A 25,656-nucleotide genomic window follows, 5' to 3' on the forward strand; every position below is an offset into this window, starting at 1 on the left:
GGGGTGTCCTGCCTCCTGCCAGGCTGGGGACACGATTGAGTCCGGGATTTCCTCCAGCACAGGAGCACCTGGGACCAGCCACGGGGTGGCAGCTCAGGCTGACTCGTGTGATTTGTTTCTTTTTCTTTCTTTCTTTTTCCTCTTTCCTTACATTTTTTGTAAAAAGGCAAACCTTCTTGGGACCCCCGGCAGACCATGGGCACGGTGAATGCTCTGCGCTCTCCCTCCCTCGCCTCTGCCCCGCACAGCGCTCAGCGCTGGTTCTAACCCAATCTCCACACTTGGCTGCTCCTGACTCCCCCCAGCACAGCCTGTGCTTTGGGGGGTGTGGGCAGAACACCTGCCCCAGCGAAGGCGGGATGAGCCCTGTGCCCTCCCCTTTCCCTGGAGGAGGAAATGCCCAGCAGGCTTCTTCAAGCAGCAGAGGAGCAGGATTAGGATGTCTCCAAGTCTGGCGGGCTGTTGGCAGAGCAGGTCACTGGTCTTCTGAGCTAGCGGGAACAAAATCTGCGCCCTGGGCAGGTCTGGCCGAGCTGCTGGAGGCCATGGCCAATGCTTTTGCACCACTGCTGGAACTGTTTTATTTTTTTTGTTAACAGTTGTTTGTAGTGACGCCCCACAGGAGACCACCAGCTGAAGAGTAATTTGTGTCATGCTCATTTCCGCTCTTCACCTGTGTCGCTGCGAGTGCAGCCCGCATGCTCCATGCTGTCCCGTCAGCACCCTTCTGCCATGCTGAGAAGTGGCCAAGGAGGACAGCTGAGTATGGTCCTTGTCCCTGAGCTCCCACGTCTCTCTGGGCAGCGACAGAGCCACCGGCAGTGCCTGGGCAGAGCAGTCCTGCTCCGGCTGCTTGCTCTAGGGCTGGCCAAATCCCTCTCAGAAACACTCCTGGTGTCTCCATCTCCCACTTGCCTGCTCCTCTGCAGGCTGAATTCTGCCTCCAGTGTCGTGGGGTCCTCCAAATCAAAGACAAATTCCCCCTGGTATGATGTCTGGGGAGGGCATGACGCTCCTGAGCAGCAGCCCACAGGGAGCTCCTTTGGGTGACCACGGGGGTGGGATGCGGCGCAGGGTTGGTGCTGGGAAGGAAACCTGAGCAAGACGCGCTGCCCTGGAGAGGCGACCCCAGGGCTGGTGAGGGGCAGGAGCTCCCATCTCTGCGCCTCAGGGCTCCAGACCCCAGCTCGGGAATGGGCTGAGTCCCTGGCTGTTCTCCACTCCACTTCGAGGGGCTGTTCAACCATGTCCTTTTGGTGCTCACAGCCCAGCAGAAGCAGGGCTCAGAACAATCGGCTGGTCTTTCTGGCCACTGTTCCCTTGCTAGTGTGGTCCTGCTGGACCATGGAGAGAAGCTTTCAGCCAGCTGGGGTGCAGCCTTCAAGGTACCTGCAAGGCTTCTCCATGTCACTCGAATGCCCTGCTGGTCCACAGGCAGCTCCACGCCAGAGCTGCTCCAGCACGCCCAGGGTGCGCGTCCAGGCTGTGCCCAGGTCCATGTCACCCGTGGGCACCTGGCTGCTGTCATCCGTGGGTGCCCGCAGCCCCGCAGAGCGCGGCTGGCCCCTGTGTCATCAGGCTGGGGGTGCAGAGACGTTCACGGAGACGCCGGGACACGCGATTTCCCAGCCCCGCGGGTACCACCCCGTGCTGCGCATCTCCCCGCGGGAAAGCGGGCAGGCGTGGGCCATCCCCGCCGCCCTTTCGTCTATATAAGGCCAGGATCACCGTCCCGCGGCCCCACGGCCCCGGCCCCGCCGCATTCTTCTGCCTTGTATGGGCCGCGCCGGGCCGGGCGGCACCGCCCCGGCCCCCCCGCCCCGGGCCCCGCTGCCCGCCCGCCCCGCTAGGGCCGCGCCGCGGGCCGGGCCCCGGCAGAGCAGCGCCCGCCGCCCCGCAGCTGCCCCGCTCCGGTCCAGGTGAGGCGGCTTCGCCGGGGACCCGGCCCCGCCGCTCCCCGCCCCGCCGGACGGGCCGGGAGCCGAGCGGCCACGGGGAGCGCCCGGCACGGGAGGGAGCGGGACAGCCACGGCGGGCCGGGAGGGACCGGGCGGGATGGAGCCGGGGTAACTCCCGTGGACCGGGCGGGATGGAGCCGGGGTAACTCCCGTGGACCGGGCGGGATGGAGCCGGGGTAACTCCGGCGGACCGGGCGGGATGGAGCCGGGGCAGCTCGAAGGGGAGGTGGCAGGACAGGAAGGGAGAGCGGGAAGGAGCAGCTCCCGGCCGCCCCCCCGCACTGGCTCAGGCCCAGGGAGGGGACGATGCAGCGGCAGGAGAAGCCCCTCTGGTCCCCTCCGGCCGCGCAGGAGCCGCTCTGCGGGGCCCGGCAGGGATGTCCCAGCCAGGGGAGGCCAGGATCGGTCTTGAGCAAAGCTCTTAATAACTCTTTGCAACACCTGGAGCTGAGACATCCCGGTTTCTCCCCGGATGGCAGTGCTGCAAGAGCAGATCCCGCTGCTCGCGGCTTCACCTGCCTCCTGGTTTGTGATAACTGTTCCTATCTGGAACATCTGCTTTTTCCCCAAAATCCTTTTGCTGGTGATCAGACCCAAGGTCCAGATACTTGTGTGATGCTCCAGTGATCTTCCCAGTGATCTGTGAGCAACTTCAGGCAATGAACTGCTGTAAGGCAGAAAAGCTTTATTTAGCTCATTTCCCTCAGTCTTGAACACAGAGGAACTTTGTGTTTTGTTTAGTTATGTCCATGAAAACTTGAGGTCATCTTGGCTTCTTTCCCTGCACGCCCTTTTGGTACAAAATGTTATGATTGTGATAAAAGCCAGGGAGGCTCTAAAACATGGATGTGTAGCAGAAGATGACAGCCAGAGCAGCTTTCTTTGGAGTGGAACATCCCCAAGTGTCAACAGCCACCACTGCTGACCAAAGATGGTTGGGTTTCTTCAGTCACTTGAATTTTTTCCTCTCATCGCTGACAGGCTCCGCGCGGCTGTAGGAGGAGTTTGCGGACACCTCCCCCTCTGAGGCACTGCGGCCAGATTCCCCTGCCAAGGTGAGACCCTTAATTCTCCTGGGAAATATCAAACCCAGTCCAGGGCATGTTATTCTAGTGGTCTGAGGCCACAAAGACCTTCTGCCCCATGGTCTTGTTTCCCACCCTCCCTGGGCACCAGAAGGGTGCTGGGTCTTTTGTGTGATGACGGTGTCTGTGCATGGTCTTCTCATGGTGGCCTCAGAAGGTGAGCTTTGGAAAGGTTTGCATGTGCCATATGGGTGTGGTGAGGTCCTTGTCCCCTAAACTCGGTGGGAAGGAGCTAGCCCAGAAACTGCCTGCCGAAACTTGCAGTTGAGCCCCACAGCTGCACATGGGGCTTGCCGGGAGCGGAGGGCAGGCTGGGATGAACGTTCTGCACAGGTGCCTCTGGCTCCCTGAGGCTGCTCTGCTCCCTTCTGTCTACATATGAAACCCGCTCGCTGTCTTCAGCGCTGGTGGCTGTGCTGGCCTGGGGTCACAGCCCAGGGCTCGTGTTCTGCTTTCCTCTTGCCTCCAAACTTCCTTTCCCACATCCATCTCCAATAACGCCAAAAAAGGAGCAGAACATCAGCCTGCCTCCCTTCCTGCAGTGCCGAGCCAGACAGGGGCTGCTCCTGCAGCTCCTGGTGCCTCTGGCCGGCACTGGGGCTCCCCCGGCCGCCTCGGCAGCGGGGACAGAGCCGAGCAATGCCACATCCCACGGGCATCCTGAGCAGGGCTGTGCTGGAGGAAAGGGAACATTTAATGACAAATTAGGCAGGGAAGACCAGCTGCTCACTCCTCTAGCACACAACAACCTGGTCTGTGTGTCCTGCTGGCTCCGGAAGCGGGATGTCTGCTCCTGGGCAGTCCTGGTGCTGGGAGAGGTGCGCAGCAGACAAAGTGTTGCGGGTGGAAAGATGCTGGCCTGCAGCCCCTGTGCGGGCATGCTGGCCCCCGTGCCACCCTGGGAGAGGGGATGGCAACTGCTGCCTGTGCTGGACTGACACTCCCTGTACTGCCGTAATGCTGAGGTGTGGCTGGCTGGGTGTTGTGGTGGGCCAGTGCTTGCCCGTTACTAAACATGGCTGTGTTGTGGCTCACTGGTACTAGCAACTCATTTTGGGAAGAGCCATTGGGCAGAGATTTGACCGCAGTCCCTCCAAGGGGCTGTTGTTCACCCGGCGGGGGTGTCCTCTGGGACAGCCTGGGCTGTTTGAATCGCTCTTTCCCTACCCTCACCAAAAGTGTCCAACAGATGCACATCGTGTGTCTTGCTGCTGGGATCTTGTGGCAAAGAGGAGCCGGCTGTGAGCAGGAGGTGATGTCTGGCTGTGCTGGGACTGCAGGGCAGCCTCGGCAGCACTTTTACAGGTGGCTCCTGTGGTTGCATTGCCAGCTTCCAAGGAGCCTCCTTTGGGAAACCCTTAGCAGCATATCCCGTGTGTTATCAAGGAGGAAGCACATGGCGGTTTGTTTTTCTGATAACTGTGGGCTTTTGCTCTCTCTCTTTGAAACAATTTTTTTTACTAACTAATGAACCTTTGAAGCTGGGCCCGTGGTCCCTGGGGTCTGACTCCCAGTTGAGGAAGGCACAAGCCTCGTGGTGCAGGAGGCAGGGAAATCATCTTGGCAGGAGTGGTGGCAGAAGGATGAGGGACTAAGGGAGCCGGTGATGGGGCAGGTGTGGTGACGGCATCGGCACACGGCTTCCGTGCCGGGCTGGCTGGGGTCTCAGCCCAGCACTGACCTCCCTGGCTCTGCTGCCTGAGGTCAGCAGCCCCCAAGCAGGGACAAGGCTTTCAGCAGGGGGTGGCAGGAGCAGGACGGGTCTCTGTGGGTTTCCTTCTTGCCAAGGAGGAAGCCGATGGTTTGGTGGCTGCACCAACTGGCTCAGCAGAGTCCACTCCAGCATGCAGGGCATCATGGCTGGGCATTTCCTCAAATGGGCTGAGCATCAGGCTTTTGGGAATCCCAGAAAGCAAAGCCTGGAAGACCAGGGGAGCGCAGCTGCCGAGCCCTCGTGCAGGGCACAGACTGCCCCAGTTGAATCGGGACTCTCTGCAAATCACTTCTGTCTCATGCAAGGGGCACCTTTCCCTGCACCAACCCCAAAAATTCTCTTCCCAAGTCCCGGCCAGCCCAAGGGGATCTGCTAGCAGCAGAAACAGAATGATTAGGAGATGACCAGGCTGAACTGGACCTTGGGCCCAAGCAACTTTCTGGGGCATATTTTGGATCAAACAGCAAAACCATATGCTGTCAAAATCACACTTAATCCCTATAACAAGAATCATCTCTCTGGAGAGGGTGCCAAGCTGCGCTTTCTGCTGCTGGTCACAGCTGGGGCAGGGTAAATATTTGGATAATATTAATTCATGTGGTGAGAGCAAAACTCCTGCTTGTTTCTCTAGTCTTCTGGTAATAATTCTGCTAATAACTCAGCATGTTTTGAAAACTCAGCCCAGTGCCGTGGGGCAGCGGCAGAGCTTTTGTTCTGGCTCTGGCCTGGCACAGCGCAGCTGTGGTGCTCGGCTGAGCCTCCCCAGGCCTGGCCGCGGCTCGGGGCCGGCAGCGCACGGGGGTCCCGCAGGGCCTGCAGAAAGAGGCTGATCCACTGCAGAGAGCTTTACAGTGCAGCCGTGCTGGAGGAAGCAGGGGGGCTGAGACCTCCTGCCCACCCAGCCTTCCTGCTGCTGTGACAAATGCCTCTTTCCTGGGGGACACTGGGGAAGAACAGCACATCTGGGGGGTGCTGGGGTGATTTGATGACTGTGGGTAGGCGCTGGGTCGGCACAAGAGAGGAGCTGTGGGCAGCGCTGTTTCCATCCCAGCCCTGCAGCCACTGGGGCTCATGTGGAATGAGGAGGGGACCATGTGGGGACATGAAGCACCTCCCCTGCAGATGAAGGCCCTGGCTGGGGCTCAGAGGGTGCTGTCAGGCTCTCTGGTGCGGTGCAATGCTGCCACAGTGGGATGGGAGCAGGTGTAGGGGTGCGGGGAGAGGCCTCAGCCCCCACTGAGCTTGACTGTGCACCGTGATGCCAGCCAGCCCTGCAGGCACTGTCACCATAGCTGGGATGTGGCACTCACCACAGCCCCTAGAATGTCCTTCTAGTGCAGCCCAGATGAGCCCGGGGAACAGGCTCATGGCCACTCTAGCTCCCCGCTCTGCAGCCCCTTGGAAAAGGGGAGGGAAAGAGCTGGCAAGCAGGGCCGGTGCGGGGAGGGCTGGCGGGAGCCGTGCAGGTGTTGAAGGCTTTTTGCTCAGGCCTCGGACAAGCCAGCGCTGGGGTCTCGCTAGGAGGGGTGCTCCCCTGTGGGCCCCTGGGTGTCAGCATTAAGGACCCAGCCAGGGAGCAGATCCTGGAGCAGCACGCCCAGGGCGGCCAGGCCAGCCGGGCGCAGCTGCTGGCATGGAGCTCACTGGTGTCGTTGCTTTGTGCTGCTTCACACAGCATGATGTGGCTCCTTAACTGCTGCGTGTCCAGCAAAGGCAGGAACCCAGGCGGCCCTGCTGCCTGCCATGTCAGGGGACACAGTGGAACAGAGTAGTAATACTCTGCTCTTCCCCCAGACAATTATTTCATAATCCATTATCACAGAATCGTAGGATGTCCTGAGTTGGAAGGGACCCACAAGGATCACCAAGGCCAAATTAATTTAACTGCTCCCCATGCCAGGTACTGACCCAGATAGGGAAACTGAGGCATGGGGCTGCACATGAGGGAGAAATGGCTGCAGTAGACACATGAAAGCTCTGAGCAGCATCTCTCCCTTGGGCTGACCCCACCGCAGACCTCCCCATGGGGCCGTGCTGAGCTGGCAGCTGCCACCCTTGCTCCACCAGGCATCTTTGCTGGCATCTTGCTGAGTAACGCTGTCCAGGATTCCACTGGGAGAGGTCTGAGCATCCTCCTCTCAGGTAACGTTGGTGGTCACAGAGGAGTGCTGAGCACCCTGTACAGATCCTGTTTGGGTGCCCAGCACCCATGGTGCAGGATGTCTTAAATTCCAACTGCATCCCTCAGTCTGGCAGCATGGGGGGATGGCACCAAACCACTGCTCGGAGGCTTTGGAGCGGCTCAGGTACCATCTCGCTGCTGGGCATGGGCTCTCTGCTCCAGCCTGGCTCTGCTGGGTGCTCGCCAGCATGGCCTGGGGGCAGGAACACCCCTTTGAGAGATCAGGTTTTCCTGCTGTGATCTTGCCTTGGTGGTGTTTGGGGTCCATGTGCTCCCTTTGCCATTCACTATGGGACATTGCCCCAGCCGTGTCCCCAAAGGTGTGCCCATCCCACATCTGCCCCCCTCTTTGCTCCTCCGGGCTGTCGCCTTCTCCTGGCATTCATTACCTGTAACAACAGCACCAGCCCTGGGCGCCCCGTGCTCCCGGCATTACTCAGCTGCTGCGCCCCCGCCCCGCGGGCTCTGCAGCCCCCAGAGGTCCCCGACCCCCTCTCCCCTCCGCTTCGGGGCCCTTCCCGTGGGCTCCCCGGGCAGAGCGGGGAGGGACGCGGCCTTTGGCCCGGCGGGGGCGGGAGGTGGATGGAGGGAGCGGGACGGAGGGGGAAGGGAGGCGGTGGTATGTGAGGAATGTGCCCGGGGCAGATAACCCCTTCCCGCTGGGTGCTGCCCGTGGCCCGGGGACGGGCTGCGGCTGCCGTGGGCAGCGAATGGAGGGTGCGCAGGGACACCCAGTGCTGGGGGGAGCCCTGCCGGGGGGCAGGGGCCATGGCTGAGCTCTGCCCAAAATGCCGAGGCACCTGTCCCCATGGGCCCCCCGGGACTGGTGGAGTGGGGGAGCGCTGGGTGCTGGACTGGGCATCTCTCCCTGTGCCTGGGGTGCAAAGGGGACAGGTGGCAAGTGAGTTTGGAGAGCCCTGTCTGCAGCCGGCAGGGACAGCCCTGGGCAAGGAGTGCCAGTGAGTGCTTGTGACTTCCCAAGGGACTCGTTAGAGCCTGAATGTCACCTGTCCCCATGTACAACCCTGCGGCCACCTTATTGCATTCTTGCCAAACTGTGTGAGTGGCAGGGAAACTGAGGCGTGGGACTGGATGTGCCAGGAGTTGTGTGTCCCTGCCTCTGCTCCAGCCCCCCCGGCTCTGTCTGTCGCCAGCCCCCTGACGCCCCTGCCTGCTCCCTTGCCCCCAGGTACCACCCCAGCCGCCAAGATGTCCAGCAAACGTGCCAAAGCCAAGACCACCAAGAAGCGTCCCCAGCGCGCCACCTCCAATGTCTTTGCCATGTTCGACCAGTCGCAGATCCAGGAGTTCAAGGAAGCCTTCAACATGATTGACCAGAACCGTGACGGCTTCATTGACAAGGAGGATCTGCATGACATGCTGGCTTCTCTCGGTGAGGAGACCCTTCCCTTGTGCTTCCATGTGTCTCTCAGCCCCTCTGCCCTCAACACCTCCTTGGCAAGTGGGGAGAGCTGCTGGGTCACCTAGTGCCCCACAGCCAGCGGTGGGGACCAGCTTTGGTGGGGTGCTGTTGGGGCACAGCCCTCCTGCTTTGGGCCAGACTGATGCTGGCTGTGAAACCTGGGGCAGATTTCTCTGCTGGCACCAGCTGACTGCACAAGGTGTGTTTGCGGAGGCACCCGAGGGCAGCAGCCCGATGTGCTGCTTTTACAGCCATGCTCACTAGAAGGGGAGAGACCCTTGGGGCTGGAGAAGCTTTGCTCTAGGAGCAACCATCAGCTGCAGCCATTGAGTATCTGAGTGGTTTCACCCCAGAATATCACCTGAGGTTGTACCCTGTGGGACAAAGCTTCTGTTGCTCTCAGCCAGGGTGACAGAAGAGGTAGGTCCCTGTGCTGGCATGATACCTCGACCAGTTGAGACTTGCAGCTCTGGCTGTATCCTGCACCCTAAGCCCCTTCTCCTTCACTGCAGGCCATGGCTTCCACCTCCTGCTCCCCATGGTGCCTCCACGGCACTTTCAGAGGTCTGTCAATGATTGACCTGGCAGCCAAACCTGTTCTGGAGGTCCTGCCTGGCCTTGGGAGGGACCTCCCCCCTCCCTGACAGCAGCAGCTCTGGGAGCAGAGAGGGGCTGGGTGCTGGGGCGCATGGACCTCAGCAGCGGAGCTTAAACCATTGCTGGTGCATCCATAGCAGGAGCAGTGCTACGGACATCAGCAGCACAAGGCTCACGTGGGGACATTGCTGCCCCTCTCGTTGGCTGGGGCAGGGTCTCGGCTGCCACAGGAATGGGGAGAAGCTGGGGGGTTAGTTCCTGGTGACCCCAGACAAATTTCCACATCTCCCTCAATGCTGAGCCTGGCAGAGCTTGCTTCCAAGCGGCCTGGGGCGTGGATTAAAGCATGGGGAGAGCTGCTGAGGGGGGCAGCACCAGGCACTGTAGAAACCCCCTTCCCTTGTTTGTGAGGTGGGTGAACATAAGCCAGCAAATTCATTTGCAATGAAAATCCCAGCCAGCTGAATAGGTGGGCTGGCATTGGGGATGGGTCCTGTGGGGGCACAGGGCATAAACACACAACTCTGCCTGTGTCTGGCAGGGAAGAACCCCACAGACGAGTACCTGGAGGGCATGATGAGTGAAGCACCAGGGCCCATCAACTTCACCATGTTCCTCACCATGTTCGGGGAGAAGCTGAACGGCACCGACCCAGAGGACGTCATCCGCAACGCCTTCGCCTGCTTCGACGAGGAGGCGTCAGGTCAGGTGCTGCCTGCCCGGGCTCTGCCTTTTGGGCAGCCAGGACAAGGGCTGGGGCCAAATCCTTGGGGACAGTCCCCAGGCAGCTCCAGAGCAGGACAGCTGGCCAAGGCTATCTTTGGGAGAGACAGGGAAGGTCCTGCCACTCAGCCCTCCTGTGCTGTCTCCTGCTAATGCCACCCCACCCTGTCCCCACAGGCTTCATTCATGAGGACCATCTGCGTGAGCTGCTGACCACCATGGGAGACAGATTCACCGACGAGGAGGTGGACGAGATGTACCGGGAGGCACCCATCGACAAGAAGGGCAACTTCAACTATGTGGAGTTCACCCGCATCCTGAAGCATGGGGCCAAGGACAAGGACGATTAGAGCCCGGGGCTGCCCGTCCCCTCTGCCTCTCCCTGCGCACACCCCTGCCCCTCGGCCCCCTTGCTGCCCCACAGGAGCTCCCCCATGGGAAACACCTCCCAGGACCGTCACCCCACATCGGGTCACGCTTGGAGGGGAAGTGCTGCCATCGCTTCACCACTGTGTGCCCAGCCACCAGCCCCAGACCTCCCCTCCCATCGCCTCTCCCACCCACGGGCTCGCCCCAGTGGGACCCCCAGCCTGGCTGTGACCCCCCCAGCAGCAGCTGACCCCCTCAAAGCCACCATGCCACCAGTCCCTGGGGCCAGGGTGAGCATCCAGGTGAGCGCTGCCCCGTGGGGTTTTGGCTGGCTCGGGCCCAAGCGATCCCTGTCTCAGGGCCACAGCACAGAGAGAAAGTGCCTCTCCCCCTCCTCCCACACTGCCCTCGTTTATGAAAGAAAACCCACTTTGTTTCCTCCTCCCTGTCTGTTTTATGGCTTTAGAGCCTGTGATCTGAGGGATCTGGGAAGCCGAAGCGGCGGATAAAACCCGACGGGTGTGATACGGAGGTGTGCTGTGTGCGACTCCCTCGCGGACCCGTGCCGTGCCGTACCACGCCGTGCTGTGCTGCAGCCCGCTGTCTGACTGCCTGGCGGCTCTGAGGGGTGGGTTTGGGCACCATGTCTCCCCACCTCGCTGCTGTTGCCAGCCAGGGCTCCTCCCAGCTGGGGAGCCTGCTTTTGAAAATTGCTCCCAACCTGCAGAAAATCAGCTTCAGCGTCATTTTCTGATCCCACGCTGATGGGATGAGGGTTCTGCTTGGCCCCTGCATCAGGGTGGGCCGACTGAGATACATTTGGCAAGTGCTGGCCACACTCCCCCCATCAGCTGGTTTGGGGGCCACCCTTTTGCAGTGGTGTGGGTATGAGACAGGGAGGGTGAGAAATGGGGAGGGTGTCTCCTTGGTTTGGCTCTTTATCACCACCTCAATAAGGGTGTGGGAGTGCAGTGGGACTCCCACCCTGCAAAGCTGCTATTGTAAGTGCTGCTTGAAGTCATCTCGTCTCTCTGCCCCGGAAGGATGACTTTCCTGAATTTCTTTATTTAAAATGGTGGAAAATGTGATGCAAACCCACAGAAGCTGGTGAGGGCACAGTGCATGCCAGAGATGCTCCCAGCGCACTGGAAAAGCTCGGACAAGCCCTGCGGGACCCCGCGGTGTGTGCTGCTGGGGTCAGCGGGGTCACCATCCCTGCACAGAGACCTGCCAGGCCGCAGGAGGTGCTCTCACCTGGGAGATGACCCACGGTTGAAAAGCTTCTCCTTGGTTCTCAGTGCTTCTATTTGCAAGTGCTACCAACACAAGGAAAGATGAACTGAATTATCAGGGACACAGAGACAAGAAAGGCTGAACATGTGCTTTCCAGTGAGCTCCCAGGGTCATGGCTCATGCTCTGCAGCAACAGCCCCAAACCAGCCCACCTTCAGGCTCACAGGTGCCATGTTCCTTCCCTAATTCCATGCCCTACCAGGGAGAAACCTACAGGTCTCTCACTTCCAGAGCAAAGCCCAAGGCCTGAAGGCTGCTGGAGGGCAGGATGCTTTTTGAAAATTCCCTTTCACTGGCACTCACATAAAAGTGACTGTCTCACAGACATCACTTTGGGGCAGAGGGTCCGATGCTGGAGGTGCACCGAGAGGTGTGGGAAAGGACCTCCAGCTTCAGCAAGGTCTCAGCCACGCTGTGGGCAAACTGTCTTCTGGAGGCGGCTGCATCCAGGAGCGAAATTCAGCCCCACTGGCCCCAAAGGATCAGCTTGTGTGACCAGCCCAGGTTCCCCCAGTGTCAGGAGTGGGATGGACTCAGCGGCTGGTCACCACCAGCTGCAGACACTGCTGGCTCCGAGCAAAGAGCCGCCAGAGGCTCCAGCATGGGGGGCTCAGAAACACTGTCTCAAGCAGCTACTAAAGCTGTTGTGTCTGAGCTGCTCCTGCACCGGCATGGCTAGGGTTACACCACCAGGCTCTCAGGAGAGGGCATCCCGCAACCCTGATGCCAACAGAGTAGAGGAACTTTGCTAGTGGACACTGAGGTACATATGAGAAGAGTAAATTTGGCCCTTCCAAAGGGGAGTTCTGCCTCCCCCACATCCTGGAGCTCTTTGCAGGTGGAGCACGAAGTTATTTGGGCAGCAGAAATGGGGCTGTCTTGCAGGACTTCAGAGGCTGAGTGAAACCCACCAAAATGCAGGTGCAGTAGTAGGTGGGTCGATGGAAAGTGAAGCACGTGGGGAAGATCATCACTGACTTCACAGGTGAGACCACAGGCTCCAAGTGCTCCAAAACACCCCAAAGAAAGGTCAGAGCTCAGTGGCTATGAAAATCAAGAAAAAAAATGGAGAAAGAAAATCACATGCTAGGAATTACTAGGAAAAGAAAGGAGATTAAAAGGGAGACCACTGTTCAGCCATTGCGTAGGTCCCTTTATGGCTCACGTCTTGAATATAAAAAAGAGCCAAAGTGGAAGCATCCTGAGAAGAGCAACTGGAAGGTTTGGCAGCATGGACCAGCGTCCCCCCGAGGACACCCTGGGCAGGGTGAACCCTCTGGCCTGGTACGGGGAGCAGGGTGGCAGCGTGGGGACAGTGCTGCTTCCCACCCCTCCTCGGGCTGCGCACGGGTGTTACCAGACATGCAGGAACCACGTCTGGCTCAGGGCGCCTGGAGCCAGGAGCATCACACCCTCAGGCTCTGTTCTTATCCTCTTTTGGCACCTGCTTCTAGCCATGGTGGGAGATGGGACCCCAGAAGACATACCAGTTAGTCCAGCAATGGTCAGAGCCCTTTCTAAGCTTCATTGTTTCTTCTCAGTCCTGGTACTAACTGAGCCCAGTCCCCTGTTTTTGCTCAGCTGTCGGTTTCCTGGCTTTCCTAGCAGTGCAGAGGCTGGAGAGCATCCTTTCCAATCACATCGGCTCACATCATCCATCCGCTGGTGCTCTTGGAAAGCCCCTGGTGCTACCAACACAAGCAGATGGGGCAGTTCTCCTGTGCTGTCAAACAGGCATTCCCCGAAAAGACTTCATCCATTTTGGTCAACCCCTTAATCCAAGGAGGGAGAAAGAAACATCAGCAACTGTTTGCACTGATACGAACCTCAGAAAGTTCAACCAGGCCAGCTGCAAGGTCCTGCATTCCCAGTACCAGCTCAGGCTGGGGGATGGATGCATTGAGAGCAGCCCTGCGGAGAAGGACAAACTGATTGAGAGCTGGCAATGCGCGCTTGCAGCCTAGAAAGCCAAGTGTGTCCTGGGCTGCATTAGAAGAACCGTAGCCAGCAGGTCGACCTGTGACTCCGTGATTTCTAAGGTGTTAGCATCAAAATAAAACTAGATGTTTAATTTCAGAAGTGTGTGCATGGGGTGGGGCAGTGGAAGGGGACAGGAAGAGAGCACCAAATTAAGAAAATAACTGTACTTTAAATTCAATCTAAAAGAGCTGTTCCCAGTGAAAAAGTGTTTCCTGATGTTCAGAGGGACTCTCCTGTGCTCTGGGCCTCTGGTCCTGTCCCTGGGCACCACTGGAAGGGCCTGGCTCTGTCCTGCCTGCACCCTCCCTCCACTGTCTCCACACTGACGGGATCTCCCTGAGCCTGCTCTGCTCCAGTGAACAGTCCCGGCTCTCCCAGCCTCTCACAGCAGAGACGCTCCAGTCCCTGCATCATCTCCATGGCCCTTCACGGGACTCTCTCCAGTACGTCCCTGTCTCTCTTGTACTGGGGAGCCCAGCACCCCAGGGCTGCCTCACCAGAGCTGAGCAGAGGAGAAGGATCCGCTCCCTGGCCCTGCTGGGACACTTCCAGTGTTGTCCATTGGGCCACCACCACTGGCCATTCTTTGATGTCTCTTGGTCAACTTGTGTCCTCCAGCCCCCCAGGACCTTTCCTACCAAGCTGCTTCCCAGCTGGGCCACCCCTGGCACATCCTGGTGCCTGGAACTGACCCTTCCCAGGAGCAGGACTTTGCATTTCTCCTTGTTGAACTTCACAAGGTTCCTGTCAGCTCATTGTTCCAGCCTGATGAGGTCCCTCTGGGGTATCATCCATTCCTCCCCCTTTGGTGCCATCTGCAAAGCTGCTGAGGGTGGACCCCGTCCCATCACCCAGAGCAGTACTGAAGATCACTGGGACTGGGCTCAGCGTTGACCCCTGGGGTGCCCCACTGGTCGCTGGCCTCCCATCAGCCTTTGTGCCACTGACCCAGCACTCTCGTTCTCAGCCCTCTCTGCTCATACAGCCCACTGTACCTGCTGAAAGAGGGTCTGTTCCTACTCTACGGTCTTGGGAAGGGCATGGCTGCCCCATGGGAAAAGGCAGGAGGAGATGGAGGGGCTGTGGTGCCCCAGTGTGGGGCTCCGGTGCTGGAGCCAGGCAGAATCACACGGTGCTGGAGGTGGTGGAGCAGCTGGTGCTGTGGCTGAGCCTGGCACCGCGGGGCCGTGGCACCAACAGCTGGGCACAGCTTGAGGTGCTGCTAGTTCCCAGTCAGTGCCCGGCTGGCACACACCAGCCCTTACCGATGGCACCCTAGTGCAACCATTGGTCTCTTCAGCAAGGAGGCAGCGATTGCTTTTAAACCTTTAAATCTGCATTTAAATCTCTGCAGGAGATGGGTGAAGCTCACCAGCCCAAGGGTCCCACTCCACCCCTGCACAGGGGACAGACAAACCCAGTTATCGCTTCCCTCCTAATGCTGCCATGACTCCAGCCACCATGCCTTGGCTTTTGCAGAGCAAAAACAGGCTGTTCGCCAGTAGAAAAGCCCTTTTAACACCACTCCCAGCACCAGTGCTGATGGGGGAATCCCAGTCTGCGGGAGTCCAGTGGCCCTGAGCAGGGAGCAGGACCTTGGCTGCTGGAGACCCAGAGCCAGGCCCCCGCACCAGGGCTGCAGCGAACAGCTGGCACAGCTGATGACAAATCCAATTTTCCTTGCCAAAAGTCCAGATTCAATATCAGAGGGAGGGCAAAGGGTGGAGGGAGCTGTACCTGGGACACCTCTCGAGGCTGCTTGGGTTTTCCAGCATCCCCCTTCAGGCTCTTGCTGGCTGATTGTTTTTCAAATTGCTGAAGTTTAATAGTATTATCATGTCAATGGGCCTGGCCAGACTTTGCGGCCCGGTTGGGGGGACTCAGCCTGGACAAGCCCTTAGCAAGAGGCAGAGCCCCTGCCATGGCCCCTGGCCCCACAAAGCTCCCAATTCCCCATCAGCTGCAGCTCCCTGTCTCCTTTTCCAGGCTGTGTTTGTCCAGGGATTTTGGATCCCCAAGATGCTGTGCTCAGGCATCCAGTTGGATTTTTCCGATGCTGCTTCCACATGGCCTGTATCTGCAGCCCAGGGAGCGCAGGAGGGCTCATGGCCTAACCCTGGGCTGCCCAGGCACCATTTCACAGGTGTATCAATTAGGCAGAAGACGAATACAACCTTTGTCAAAGGGTGGGAGCAGAACCATACTGTTCGGATGGACAGTTCTGCCTGGGCACGGTGGCTGACACAGACCGAGGAGACCCTGGCACCACCCACCAGGAACAGGCTGGGTGCCTGGGCAGGGAGCAGAGCAGGCAGGAGCGAGCCTGGTGTGAGGGGGCTGCCTGGGCCGGGGGATGCACCGTGCACTGGTACAATCTTGCAGCAGACAGGATTTGCACCCGGGGCTGACTCCACACCTCATTTGTGGTTCACCAGCCCACACTGCATTTGCATTAATGCAGCAATAGCAATTTGTGGGTACAGTTTCACTCAGGACGTTGAAGGTTTAGCAGCAACTAAACAAATACTTTGAGGAATTCTCCTGTTGGTTTCGTTTAATTATTTGTTGCACCACACAGTCTGCTTTTCACAGACCAAAATTCTACCATAGAAGTTTTTTTTGCAGCCTTTCTCAATACCTGAATGGATACCCATCTTTCTCCCTGCAAGCAGAAAAGAGGGGAAGAAGGAGAGCTGCAGCACAGCTTGCAAACGTGATGGAGCCTGGGAGGGCAGAGTGGCCCCAAGGCCGGCTCCTGTGCCAGGTGCCGTCAGATGCAAGCAGCAAATAAGCTCTGCATAGAGAAAGATAGAGCAGGACCCGGTGACCCTTGGGGCTGCTGTGCCCCACGAGCACACAGGTCCCACATGCTGTGCTCAGCTTGGCAAGGATGAGCACAGGCGTCTCCAAGAGGGGGGATGGCCATGCCAACGAGGACATCCACAAAGAAGTATCTCTCTGCTGGCACCCCTCTGGGCTGGCTGCTGCATGGGGTCATCTTGACTTCCCACGGCAGCACCTTCTCCATGGCAGGAGCTGGAAGGGATCAGCCTGCGTTTCTCACTGCGTCACCCACACAGCCCAGAGGGTGCTTAACCCATGGGATGTGGCACCGTCTCTGTGGGTCCCACCGATGAAGGGCATCATGCCAGGGTAGACACGATGGATGTGTTCCCTTCTGGGCTCCGCACTGCTCACCTGCTTGTCCCAAGTGTCTGGCAGAGCGTGAAGGTGTGACCCAGCCCCACATTGCAGAAAGGCACGGAGCACACAGTGGGGAAATCCTGCAGGACCCACACCCTGGACCAGCAGCATGCCTGCGTTTAAACGGAGTGGTTCGGTCTCCAAAACTCAAAAGGTCACCTTAGGCTCTGCAGTTGCAGTGGAGAGGCAGACGGCGAGCAGTGGCAGCCCAGTAAGGTCTCCAAAGAGCCTGGCCTGTTGTCAATGAACATGGCAAAGGTCCCACCAGGTGCCTCTTGAGTCACCACAGTTACTTTGAAATACCTTCCACTGCCATGGGAGCAGTGGTAGTCTGAGGTCCCTGGGGCTGTCACCCACTCCACACTCACTCCAGCAGCTCCTGTCCCCAGGCCTGACCCGGCAACCAGTGCCTGCCTGTTCACTGCCTACAGCCACCACTGGCCGGTCGGTGCTCAGATACAGGGTTCAGCCTTAACATGGCCTGGGGGAAGGAGCTTGTGCAGTGTCTTGTGGGAGTGTCCCTGGGTGGGTGCCCATGAACGGGTGCTCCTGGGTGGATGTCACTGGGTGGGTGTCACTGTGCAGGAGTGTGGGTCCCTGAGTGGATCCTCGTGAGTGGATGTCCCTGTGCGGCTGTCCCTGGGTGGGAATCCCTTGGTGGGTGCCCCTGGATGGGTCCTCCTGTGCAGCTGTCCCTGAGTGGGTGTCGCTGGGCGGGTGGCCGTGCGTGGGTGAGCATGAGTGTCCCTTTGCGGGTGCCCCTGTTGGGCTGCGGGATGCAGCTCTGCTCGGCGGGAGTTACCGCGACACTTCTGCAGTCTCCGCAGCCCCTGCAGCCCGGGGCTCCCTCCCGCCGGGCACCGTGTCCGGGCGGGGGTGCCGGTGCCGCCAGGTAGCGGCCCGGGGCTCGGCGGGGCGGGGGCTCCGCTGCCCGGTGCCGCGGCGGTGACAGCCGGGGGCGGGCGGGCCGGGGCCGGGGGCGGGGGGCCCGGCCGAGTTCCTGCCTCCTCGGGAACAAAGGGAACTCTGTCTCGGCATCTGTCACCGCCGCCCACCCAAAACTTTTCGCTGCGCCTCGGCCGCCCGCCCCGCCGCCGCGGGAGGGTCCCGCCGCACCCCCGGCACCAGCGGTGGCGGCGCGACCCCGGCGCGGCCCATGCAAGGGCCGAGGCGGCGGCGGCGGCGGCCCGGGGGTAAGAGCGCAGCCGGGGCGGGCGGCAAACATGGAGTCCCGGCCGGGCCGGGAGCGCGGGGCGGCGCGGAGCCGAGAGCGGCCCCGCCGCCTTTGTGCTGCCGGGCCGGGAGCCGCCCCCGCCGCGAAAAGTTTGTGGGAGTCGCGGGTGGGCGCGCTCGGGTGGGTTTTGTTCCTTTTCCGCGTCGTTTCTGACTTGGCCGTTGTTGTTTGTTTGGTCGGGGCTATTTTGGGGCCGGTTTCTGCCGTTTGCGGGGGTGCGGGGTTTGGGGCCGTGGGCGAGCTTCCAACTTCTCTTTCTTTCTCCTTCTCGTCCCCGGGCGGCGGGGGGGGCTGGGGCTCGGGCTCGCCGCTTCCCCGGCTTTGTGTCCGCGGCGGGAGCGGCTCCGGCGCCGCGCTACCTGTTGCGAGTGGGGGGCGGCGGGTCCGGCCCGGTCCGCACCGCCGAGCCCCCGGCCCGTGACAGCGGCGCGGGGAAGTCGCCCCCCGCCTCCATCCCCGCCGCACAATGACCCCGCGTGGTTCCTTGTGCCCGAAACAACTCCGACTAGCCAGCCCCGGCCTTTTCTCCTGCTGAGATTTGTGGTTTTTTGTTTTTTGTTTTTGGGGTTTTTTTTCGCGCAAAATGCTTGCTTTTTTCTTGCCCACTGCGAGTGTCCCCCCTGCACCCCGCTGGCGTGTGTCCCCCCCCAGCACCCCGCTGGCGTGTGCGGGGTCCTGCCCGTGCTGTCCCCGCAGAGCACCGGGGAGCTGGGGTGGGCTGTTGTCTTGGCCGGTGTCTGTAACTTCTCCTTCCCCAGGGGGGCCTCTGCCCCTGGATTTAGCCCCCGGCTGGATGAGGAGGGGGTGAGCCGCCCTCCACCTTGGAGGCATCAGGGGGGTTTGTGGCTGCATCCCCCCCGTGCTCCCCTGGCCGGGACTCTGCCTGATGCCTGCTCTTTGGTTCCACCTTGCCAGGCTTTAACCAGGAGAGATCTGCAGGCAGCTCCACCATGTCGGATAGTGACCTCGGGGAGGATGACAGCGCCACATCCCCAGACCCCTCACAGTCCAACAAGAGGAAGAGAAGGGGCAATCTGCCCAAGGAGTCCGTGAAGATCCTGCGGGACTGGCTGTACGAGCACCGCTTCAATGCCTACCCCTCGGAGCAGGAGAAGCTCAGCCTGTCGGGGCAGACCAGCCTCTCTGTGCTGCAGGTAGGAGTCAGATCCCCACATGCTGGGGACACCGCTGAGTCCTCTGCCATGGTGTTTTGGATGGGCCAGACCAGGAGAACCCCAGAGGACTTGGCACACTGATACCTCTTGCCTCTGAATGGCAGCAAGGAGGCAGGGAGGGGATGCAGGGAAGCAAAGGCACCTGCATGTGGGCAGCCCCTTTTTGGCAGAAATCTGTGCCCTGGGGGCCCATCTTTTGTCAGTGCTGGAGCAGAGCTTTTTGGTTGGCCAGAAAATGGAGCAACTTGGATGGGGACAAACTAAACAACACCTTATCATTAGTAAAAGCTGCCACAGGTGGGAGGGATTCAGGGTGTCCTGTGTTGTCCTATTGCCCTGGGCACCCCCCAGCAAAGGGGCCAGGACTACCCCTCTGCACACAGAGCTGGGCCCAGGACAACTGTCCCATGACAGAAAAAGCCACTTGGGCTAGGCTTTGACCCATTAGCAGCACTAATACTGGCTGGCCCAGCTGGCCCCAGTTACACCAGTTGCATTAAGGGGCAGCCAGCTGAAGGCTCCTGGGCTGGGGTGGCCCTGGTTGTGAGCGGATGTTCTCCAGGTGCTGTGCCAGGTTCACAGCCAGGAGCCCTGACTCGCAGGGTGGGGGGGGCAGCATTCTTCCTTGCAGCTTTGGCTTTCGCCGTGCCTGCAGCTGCCTGTCCCTTTGATGGAGGCGAATGCCAGCAGCCTCTCACAGGGGATCCCTGTGTGCCCAGAGCCCTGTCCCTCATTTCCCAGCCTGGCAGGCTGGGAGATGAATGGAGGTTTTGCTGTTCTCTTGTTCTGGTGGCACCACGCGGTGGAAGACAGCTCTGTGTGCAGGGGAGCAGGCAAGGGCTGGTGGGTTTGCAGCTGAGCTCCTCTCCTCGGGGCTTCCTCTGCACCTCTGGCTCCTTTCCCTGCGGCTCAGCGCAGTTCTGGCCAGCTGTGCCAGACACCGGTGTGTGGGCAGTGCCTGCCTGCTTTCGCTTTTCCTGACCATCAAGGCAAACTTTCATTTTAATGTATTTCTTTAATACTGGCTGTGCAAAAGATTTGTATCTGGGCAGCTGCTCTGCAGGGAGGCTGGTGGTCCTGGGAGGGCTCAAGTCAGAGTGGTGGGGGCTCAGCGATGGGTTTGGGCCCATGGGAATCTGGTCTTGTCCTCGACCGAGGTTGGCACGGTGGTGCCTGGTGTCGGAGCTCACAGCAGTGGGACCAGCAGGTGCCCGGCCCTCTGTGCCCTGAGTTCTGTGGGACCGAGGAGGGTGCTCCAGGCACACGCGCTTGTGTTGAGGTGTGGCCGTGCCACACGCCGCTGTTGTCCGTCCCGTGGGAGCCCCTGCAGCCAGCGTGTGCCTGGGGCGGAGGCTGCCCTGTAGCCCCCAGGCAGGGGGTCCCAGCCCAGTGGCATTTCCCAGGGCCAGCTGAAAGCTGTCACTGGGATTTCTGTCAGTCTGAGGTGACGTGGCAGGATGTCATGGGAGCTGCTCCATCTGATGAGGGGAAACGGGTTGGAGGTGTGGAACAAACCCCCATGGGAAGGCTGGAGTGTCTCAGTCCATCGGTGCCAATCTGACCCCTCCAGTTGCTTCTTCACAACACGAACACCCCTGGGTGTTTATTTGTGCACCCCCCTGCCCAGTCTGGTGTCCAGGGAGCTGGAGCGCAGCCCTGGGTCTCCAGGGGCAGCCACGTGTCTCCCTTGCAGAAAGCGGGGAGGTCAGAAAGCGGTGCCGGCTGCTGGCGAGGCCTCCTGGACAGCAGGTCTGTGCCCCTGCGGGGGTGGGCTTCTCCTGCAGAGGGATGGATGCCCATGGTGGGGTGGGGATAGACACAGCCCAGAGTGACGGTCCAGTGTGCACTGGTGGTGCGGCCAAGAAATGGCTGTGTTTAAAAAAAATAAGCTGCTTCTCCAAAGCTGAGGTGTATGCAGCCCCAGGCAGTGCTGTGCAGCAGCGGTGTGTGCCCATCTTCGTGCCATGTTCTCCAGAGGGAGCGGGATGCTGGAAGGGGTGTGGTAGGATTTTTGGGGGGCTTCTCAGTGCTGCAGTGTTGGTTGGGCTTTTTGTTGGGAGTCCAGCCCTGTGGTTGGGGGTTTTCAGCAGGGAAAGGCCGTGGAACCGCAAGATCATGTGAGGGGGACCTGGCTGAGGCTTGCAAGGGAGGACGGTGTTTGGAAGGGAAAAGGGGGTGAGACTGGTGAATTTGAGGGTGTTAAATGCCAAATATTGTCTTAAAGACAAAAAAAGGACAACTGAGATCTTGCCATGATCAAAGTTGTAGTAAGTTCTCTCTTCCCAAGGGAAATATTTTATATAGCTGTTGATTTGGGAAAGATCAGTTATTTTTTTCCTCTGATTTATTATCTTCTAATTGTTTTCTAGGAAGAAGGCAGTTATTTTAATGTAACATTTTTATATAAAGATGAAGAAACCATACAAGGCTGAGACTGACTACACAGCCGCTGTGTTTCTGAAGGGCCTCCAGAGGTCCGGCTGCAGAGCTCTGCTGCTTTGGCGTGCGGATGCTGAAGAGCCTTTAAGTTGGCTGTGACCTGGTGCGGGGCAGGAGGCCCGGGAAGGCGTCGGTGTGCTGCCGCCATCCTGGCCGTGCCGTCAGGGGGTGGGGGCTGATGGTTTTTGGGGTTTCCCGTCCACGCTGCTGTCCTGCCATCTGTCTGCTCTGGGCAGCCTCAGCGCGGCCATCCGGGCTGGCACTGGGTCAGCGTGTGGGGCACGGCCGGGCACGCCGACCTCTGGGGTCAGTTGCCTGGAGAAAGGGAAACTGCCCCTAGACCAGGGACTCGCCTGAGGCCGTGGGGCTCAGGGCTGGTTCTGTGCAATGCCCGGCCTGTCTGGGGATGGCAGGAGCCCTGGGAGGGTGCTGGGAGCTGCACCCCGTGTTACCTGCATGTGGCCAGGCACAGGCAGTTGCTGTGACTATGGGGCTGTGCTGGGGGGAAAGCGCAGAACCCGGCTCTGTGCAGCCTTGCTCTGGCTCGTGGGGCGCCGGAGCTGCCCGGGCTGTTTGTCCCGCACAGTGGCGTGGGGTGCATGGCAGTGCCATGGGGGCTGATACCTGCGCACGGTCCCTGGCAGGGTGGGCTGGAGGGCTGGTGGGAGCGTTGCACCGCGGGTGGCCAGGACGGGGTGCAGGAGGAAGGGGCTGCCCTGGGCAAGTGGTGCTGGGCAGGAAGCAGCCGGCGCTGGGGTTTCCGTGGGGGCCAGGCAGCCCTTGCCAGCAGTGGCTCTGCCTCTCCGGAGCCCCACGGGAAGGGGTGCGGGGCTGAGGGGAGCCGTGTGGTGGCTGGGATGTGTGGTGGCTGCTTGTTGGGTCCGCTGGGGCTTCTGCTGGCCTGGCTGCTCCCCCTGGCTGGTGCTGTGCCCATGGGGCACCCCGGGCTGACATTTCTCACCGCTCTCTCCTCCCAGATCTGCAACTGGTTCATCAACGCCAGGCGGCGGCTGCTCCCCGACATGCTGCGCAAGGATGGGAAGGACCCCAACCAGTTCACCATCTCCCGCCGAGGGGGCAAAGCTGGCGAGGTGGCCCTGCCGCGGGGGGCTGCTGCTGGCTCTGGGGTGCTGGTGGTACCTCCTGTGACGGCCACGGGGGCCTCCAAGGTACTGTCGATGTCTGTGTGCCCACAGGTACTGTGCCACCCCGCGCAGGCGCTGGGCAGCAACCTGACGGTGCTGAGCACCCGCAGCCCTGAGCGGGAGAAAGCCCCCAACCTGTATCCGGCGGAGCTGGACCCTGTCCCCAAAGTGCCACCAGGTGCCGCCGGCAGCACCGTCACCTTGCTGGCCCGGGCCGAGGCGGCCAGCCCCACCAGTGGACTCTTCAACACGCCGCCCCCCACACCCCCCGAGCTCTTTGGTGACGACTTCAGCAGCTTCCAGCTGCTGGTGGAGGTGGCCCTGCAGAAGGCGGCCGAGCTGGAGTCGCAGCGGCAGGGCGGGCAGCTGCCCCGCTCGCCCCAGACTGAGCGCCCGGGGGCCTCCCTCTCCAAATAACCCCCAGGGTGCATCCTCCAGGGGTCCTGGCCCTCCGCCCTCATGTCCCAATCTGTGTGCACCCCCTGACCGGCTCCCGGGGAGCTCCGGGCTCTGTCACCGCAGGGAGAGGAAGGACTGTCCCCTCCCGCTGCCCCGCTGCCAGGACGGTGCCCTGGGGGGACGCGGCGCGGGGAAAAGACCTTTGCAGCTTCACTGGCCTCTCCCTGCAACTGATGGTCCCTGTGGAACAACCCTTGGAAAACCTGCTGATTTCTGTTTCTCTCTCCTGTAAACAAGGGTTCGGCCAACACTCCAGGGAGAGAAAGAGAGATTTGTTTTTTATTTTTTTTTTTTTTTTTAGTTGGTGTCTGTTCTAAGGACTACGGATGAAAAGCTTTTTCTCCCAAACATCTGATCTCTCTCCCCGACCTTTTCTTTTTCTCCTTTTTTTGGGGAGAACCTCTCTGACACCTCACGCTGGCCAGGAGCCCTGCCTTGCCCACGGGGGCCCTGCCTTGCCCACGGGGGCCCTGCCTTGCCCACGGGGGCCCTGCCTTGCCCACGGGAGGGTGAAGGACAGATGAACTGGAAACCTGAATTCTGTGGCGTTTTTCGCACGGAAAACACGGGACCCTCCTCTCCTGCCTTAGGGTGTTACACACGCTGCCAGTAGCGATCTCTATGGTGCTGTTTAGCAATTTTTTGTTGAACCATTTTTCCCTTTACTTGTGACTTATTATATGATTTTTTTTTCCTTTGATAAGCATTTCCACAACTTCCCCGGGTTTCTCCGGAGTTCCCGCTGAACACGTGCACGTTGTGTCCGGAGCAGGGGGTGCGCTGTGGGATGCTGACAGCAGGCTGCTGCGGGGGTGCATGCAAAGCCTCAGACTGGGAAATTCTTTATCCAGTTTCTTTGTTTTTTCTATCTTATAAAAAAAATAGAGAAAAAAAGTTTGGGAAGAGGTGTGTTGTAGGCACGGGAATGTGTGTTCTTCTGGCGGCCTGCGGATGGCCGTTCCTGGAAAGCGGAGTTGTCTCCTCAGCCAAGCGGGAACGGAGGGAGTTCTGTTGCTCCCTTTCCCCTCCCTGCAGCTCTTGCTCCAGGGCTGGCGGGGCTGTGTCTGCTTGTGTGGTGCTGGGGACCTCTAGTGACAAGCTGGTGTCTGCTGGGAGGTGGCCGGTCCCCCCCAGCCTGGCCTGGGGTGGTTTTTGGGCTGTCACTGCACGCTGTGCTGGTCCTGGGACTGAGCTGTTGCTGTTCCGCTGTAAAATGTAAGTTAAATAGCGATACGTACGCACCTATGTTATCTATCCTGAGAAACACTAATCCTAGGTAATTAGCCTGATTATTAAGTTGCATGACTAGAGATAATAATGGCCACAGGATCTGGTGCTGTGCAGCGGTTGGAACCAGCGGTGCTGGGGGAGCAGTGCTGTGGAATGATGGAGCCTGGAAAGGGAAGACACTGATTTTTGGGGACTAGTGTTTCTCCCCAGCCCTTTTCTTCTCGAGAGAGAAGGGGAGAGGAGTTCCCGGGTGCCAGCGGGGCTGCGGGAGGGTTTGCCAATGGCGTGTGTTTGGCCGGGTGTCCCTGTGCAGTGATGGCTCCAGCTCCGCCGCTGCCCGACTGGGCAGGGGGCACCACGTTGGGTGGATGCTCGTTGTGGGGCTGTGAACAACCCCTTCCTCATCTCCCCCAGCTCCGTTTCATGTCCAGCTTTTGCTCCCTGCCTAATTTCTGGGGAAAACCATGAGTTTTAGGATTCCTTCCCTTATTTCTAGGTAGCCCTTCCCCCCGCTGCCCCCCCGCAGCTCTGTTTCCTCCCCCAGGGTAGGGAGACGCTTTTTAGTCTCCTTCCCTTATTTTGCCCCAGTCAAACCAAAGCGGATCCGGCCGGGGCAGAGCGCTGCGGCTGTGCCTGTGCCGGGGACAGCGGGGCCGCCCTGGGGATGGACCAGAAAGAGTGGGGAGGGCAGAGATAATTGGATCGAAACTTATGGAGCAAGAAACTACTGTAAATACCTTTTTGTTTGTTCTGTTGTCAAATAAAAGTTTTTTTAGTTTTGTGTGGTGTGTAGTATTTCTTTATCCTGTGTCACTTGGGGGTGGTTTGCTTGCTCCTCCCTCACCTCCAGCCCCCGCTCCTGGCGCTCAGCCGCAGCAGCTTAAGCGCTCTAAGGAGCATTGCAGGGTGTGGGAAAAACGGGGCCAGTACCTGGCACAGGCCGGCACGTACGCGCCGTCCTTTGGTCTGTTCTGTGCTTGCTTCCCACAGCGTTTGATCCCCGAGCTGGGGAACCAGAAAGCGTTTGGCAGCAGCAGGGGGCTGAGGCATTTGTGCCTTCCCTCCTCCTGCCCTGCGCCGGGGGGTGAGAGCAGCACTGCTGCCCCTTGGCAGCGATGGGGGGGCCCCCCTGCCCGGAACCCCGTGAGGGGCTGACAGAGCCGCCCGGAGCAGCAGCCCCTGCCAGCCTGGCTGTGCCGCGGGACAGGGCCGTGCCTGCTCCTGCGCTCTGGCACATGCGAGCAAGCTTGCGGGTACTTTGTCTGCTGGCGTCTTCCATGGCTGTCACTTCAGGGCTGCAGTGCCTGTGCCTCCCTTGAGAGGGACCCTGCTCTCTGCTGCAGTGGGGATGGTACCAGTTCAAGCCCTTTGCAGGCCTCTCAGCCCGGGTTCCTGTGGTGCAGGGTGACTCCAGGCACAGGGGAAGGATGGAGACCCCTGCCCTCC

General features: G+C 60.0%; 2 protein-coding genes across 7 annotated transcripts; both read left to right on the plus strand.

Annotated features, from left to right (window-relative positions):
- Window positions 1-1,801: 1,801 nt before the first annotated feature.
- On the plus strand, window positions 1,802-10,578 carry MYL9 (myosin light chain 9). 2 transcript variants are annotated; one of them, XM_071815673.1, is made up of 5 exons: window positions 1,802-1,919; window positions 2,940-3,013; window positions 8,094-8,332; window positions 9,501-9,662; window positions 9,860-10,578. In XM_071815673.1, the coding sequence occupies exons 3-5, from the start codon at window positions 8,149-8,151 to the stop codon at window positions 10,030-10,032; spliced, it is 519 nt and encodes a 172-aa protein (XP_071671774.1). In that variant the 5' UTR covers window positions 1,802-1,919; window positions 2,940-3,013; window positions 8,094-8,148; the 3' UTR covers window positions 10,033-10,578. The 2 variants fall into 2 exon arrangements, with proteins under 2 accessions (XP_071671774.1, XP_065705997.1); XM_065849925.2 differs by having other exon boundaries at window positions 8,129-8,332.
- A 6,582-nt stretch (window positions 10,579-17,160) lies between these two features.
- TGIF2 (TGFB induced factor homeobox 2) lies at window positions 17,161-24,991 on the plus strand. Of its 5 annotated transcripts, none has more exons than XM_065850018.2 (3): window positions 17,161-17,185; window positions 18,678-18,916; window positions 22,354-24,991. In XM_065850018.2, exons 2-3 carry the CDS (start codon window positions 18,713-18,715, stop codon window positions 22,936-22,938), a joined length of 789 nt encoding a protein of 262 aa, XP_065706090.2. In that variant the 5' UTR covers window positions 17,161-17,185; window positions 18,678-18,712; the 3' UTR covers window positions 22,939-24,991. The 5 variants fall into 5 exon arrangements, with proteins under 5 accessions (XP_065706090.2, XP_065706091.2, XP_065706087.2 ...); XM_065850019.2 differs by lacking the exon at window positions 17,161-17,185 and adding an exon at window positions 17,310-17,420; XM_065850015.2 differs by lacking the exon at window positions 17,161-17,185 and adding an exon at window positions 17,525-17,721.
- Window positions 24,992-25,656: the final 665 nt, after the last annotated feature.

Source organism: Patagioenas fasciata, chromosome 16 (assembly GCF_037038585.1).
Source record: "Patagioenas fasciata isolate bPatFas1 chromosome 16, bPatFas1.hap1, whole genome shotgun sequence".
Classification (NCBI taxonomy): Eukaryota; Metazoa; Chordata; class Aves; order Columbiformes; family Columbidae; genus Patagioenas; species Patagioenas fasciata.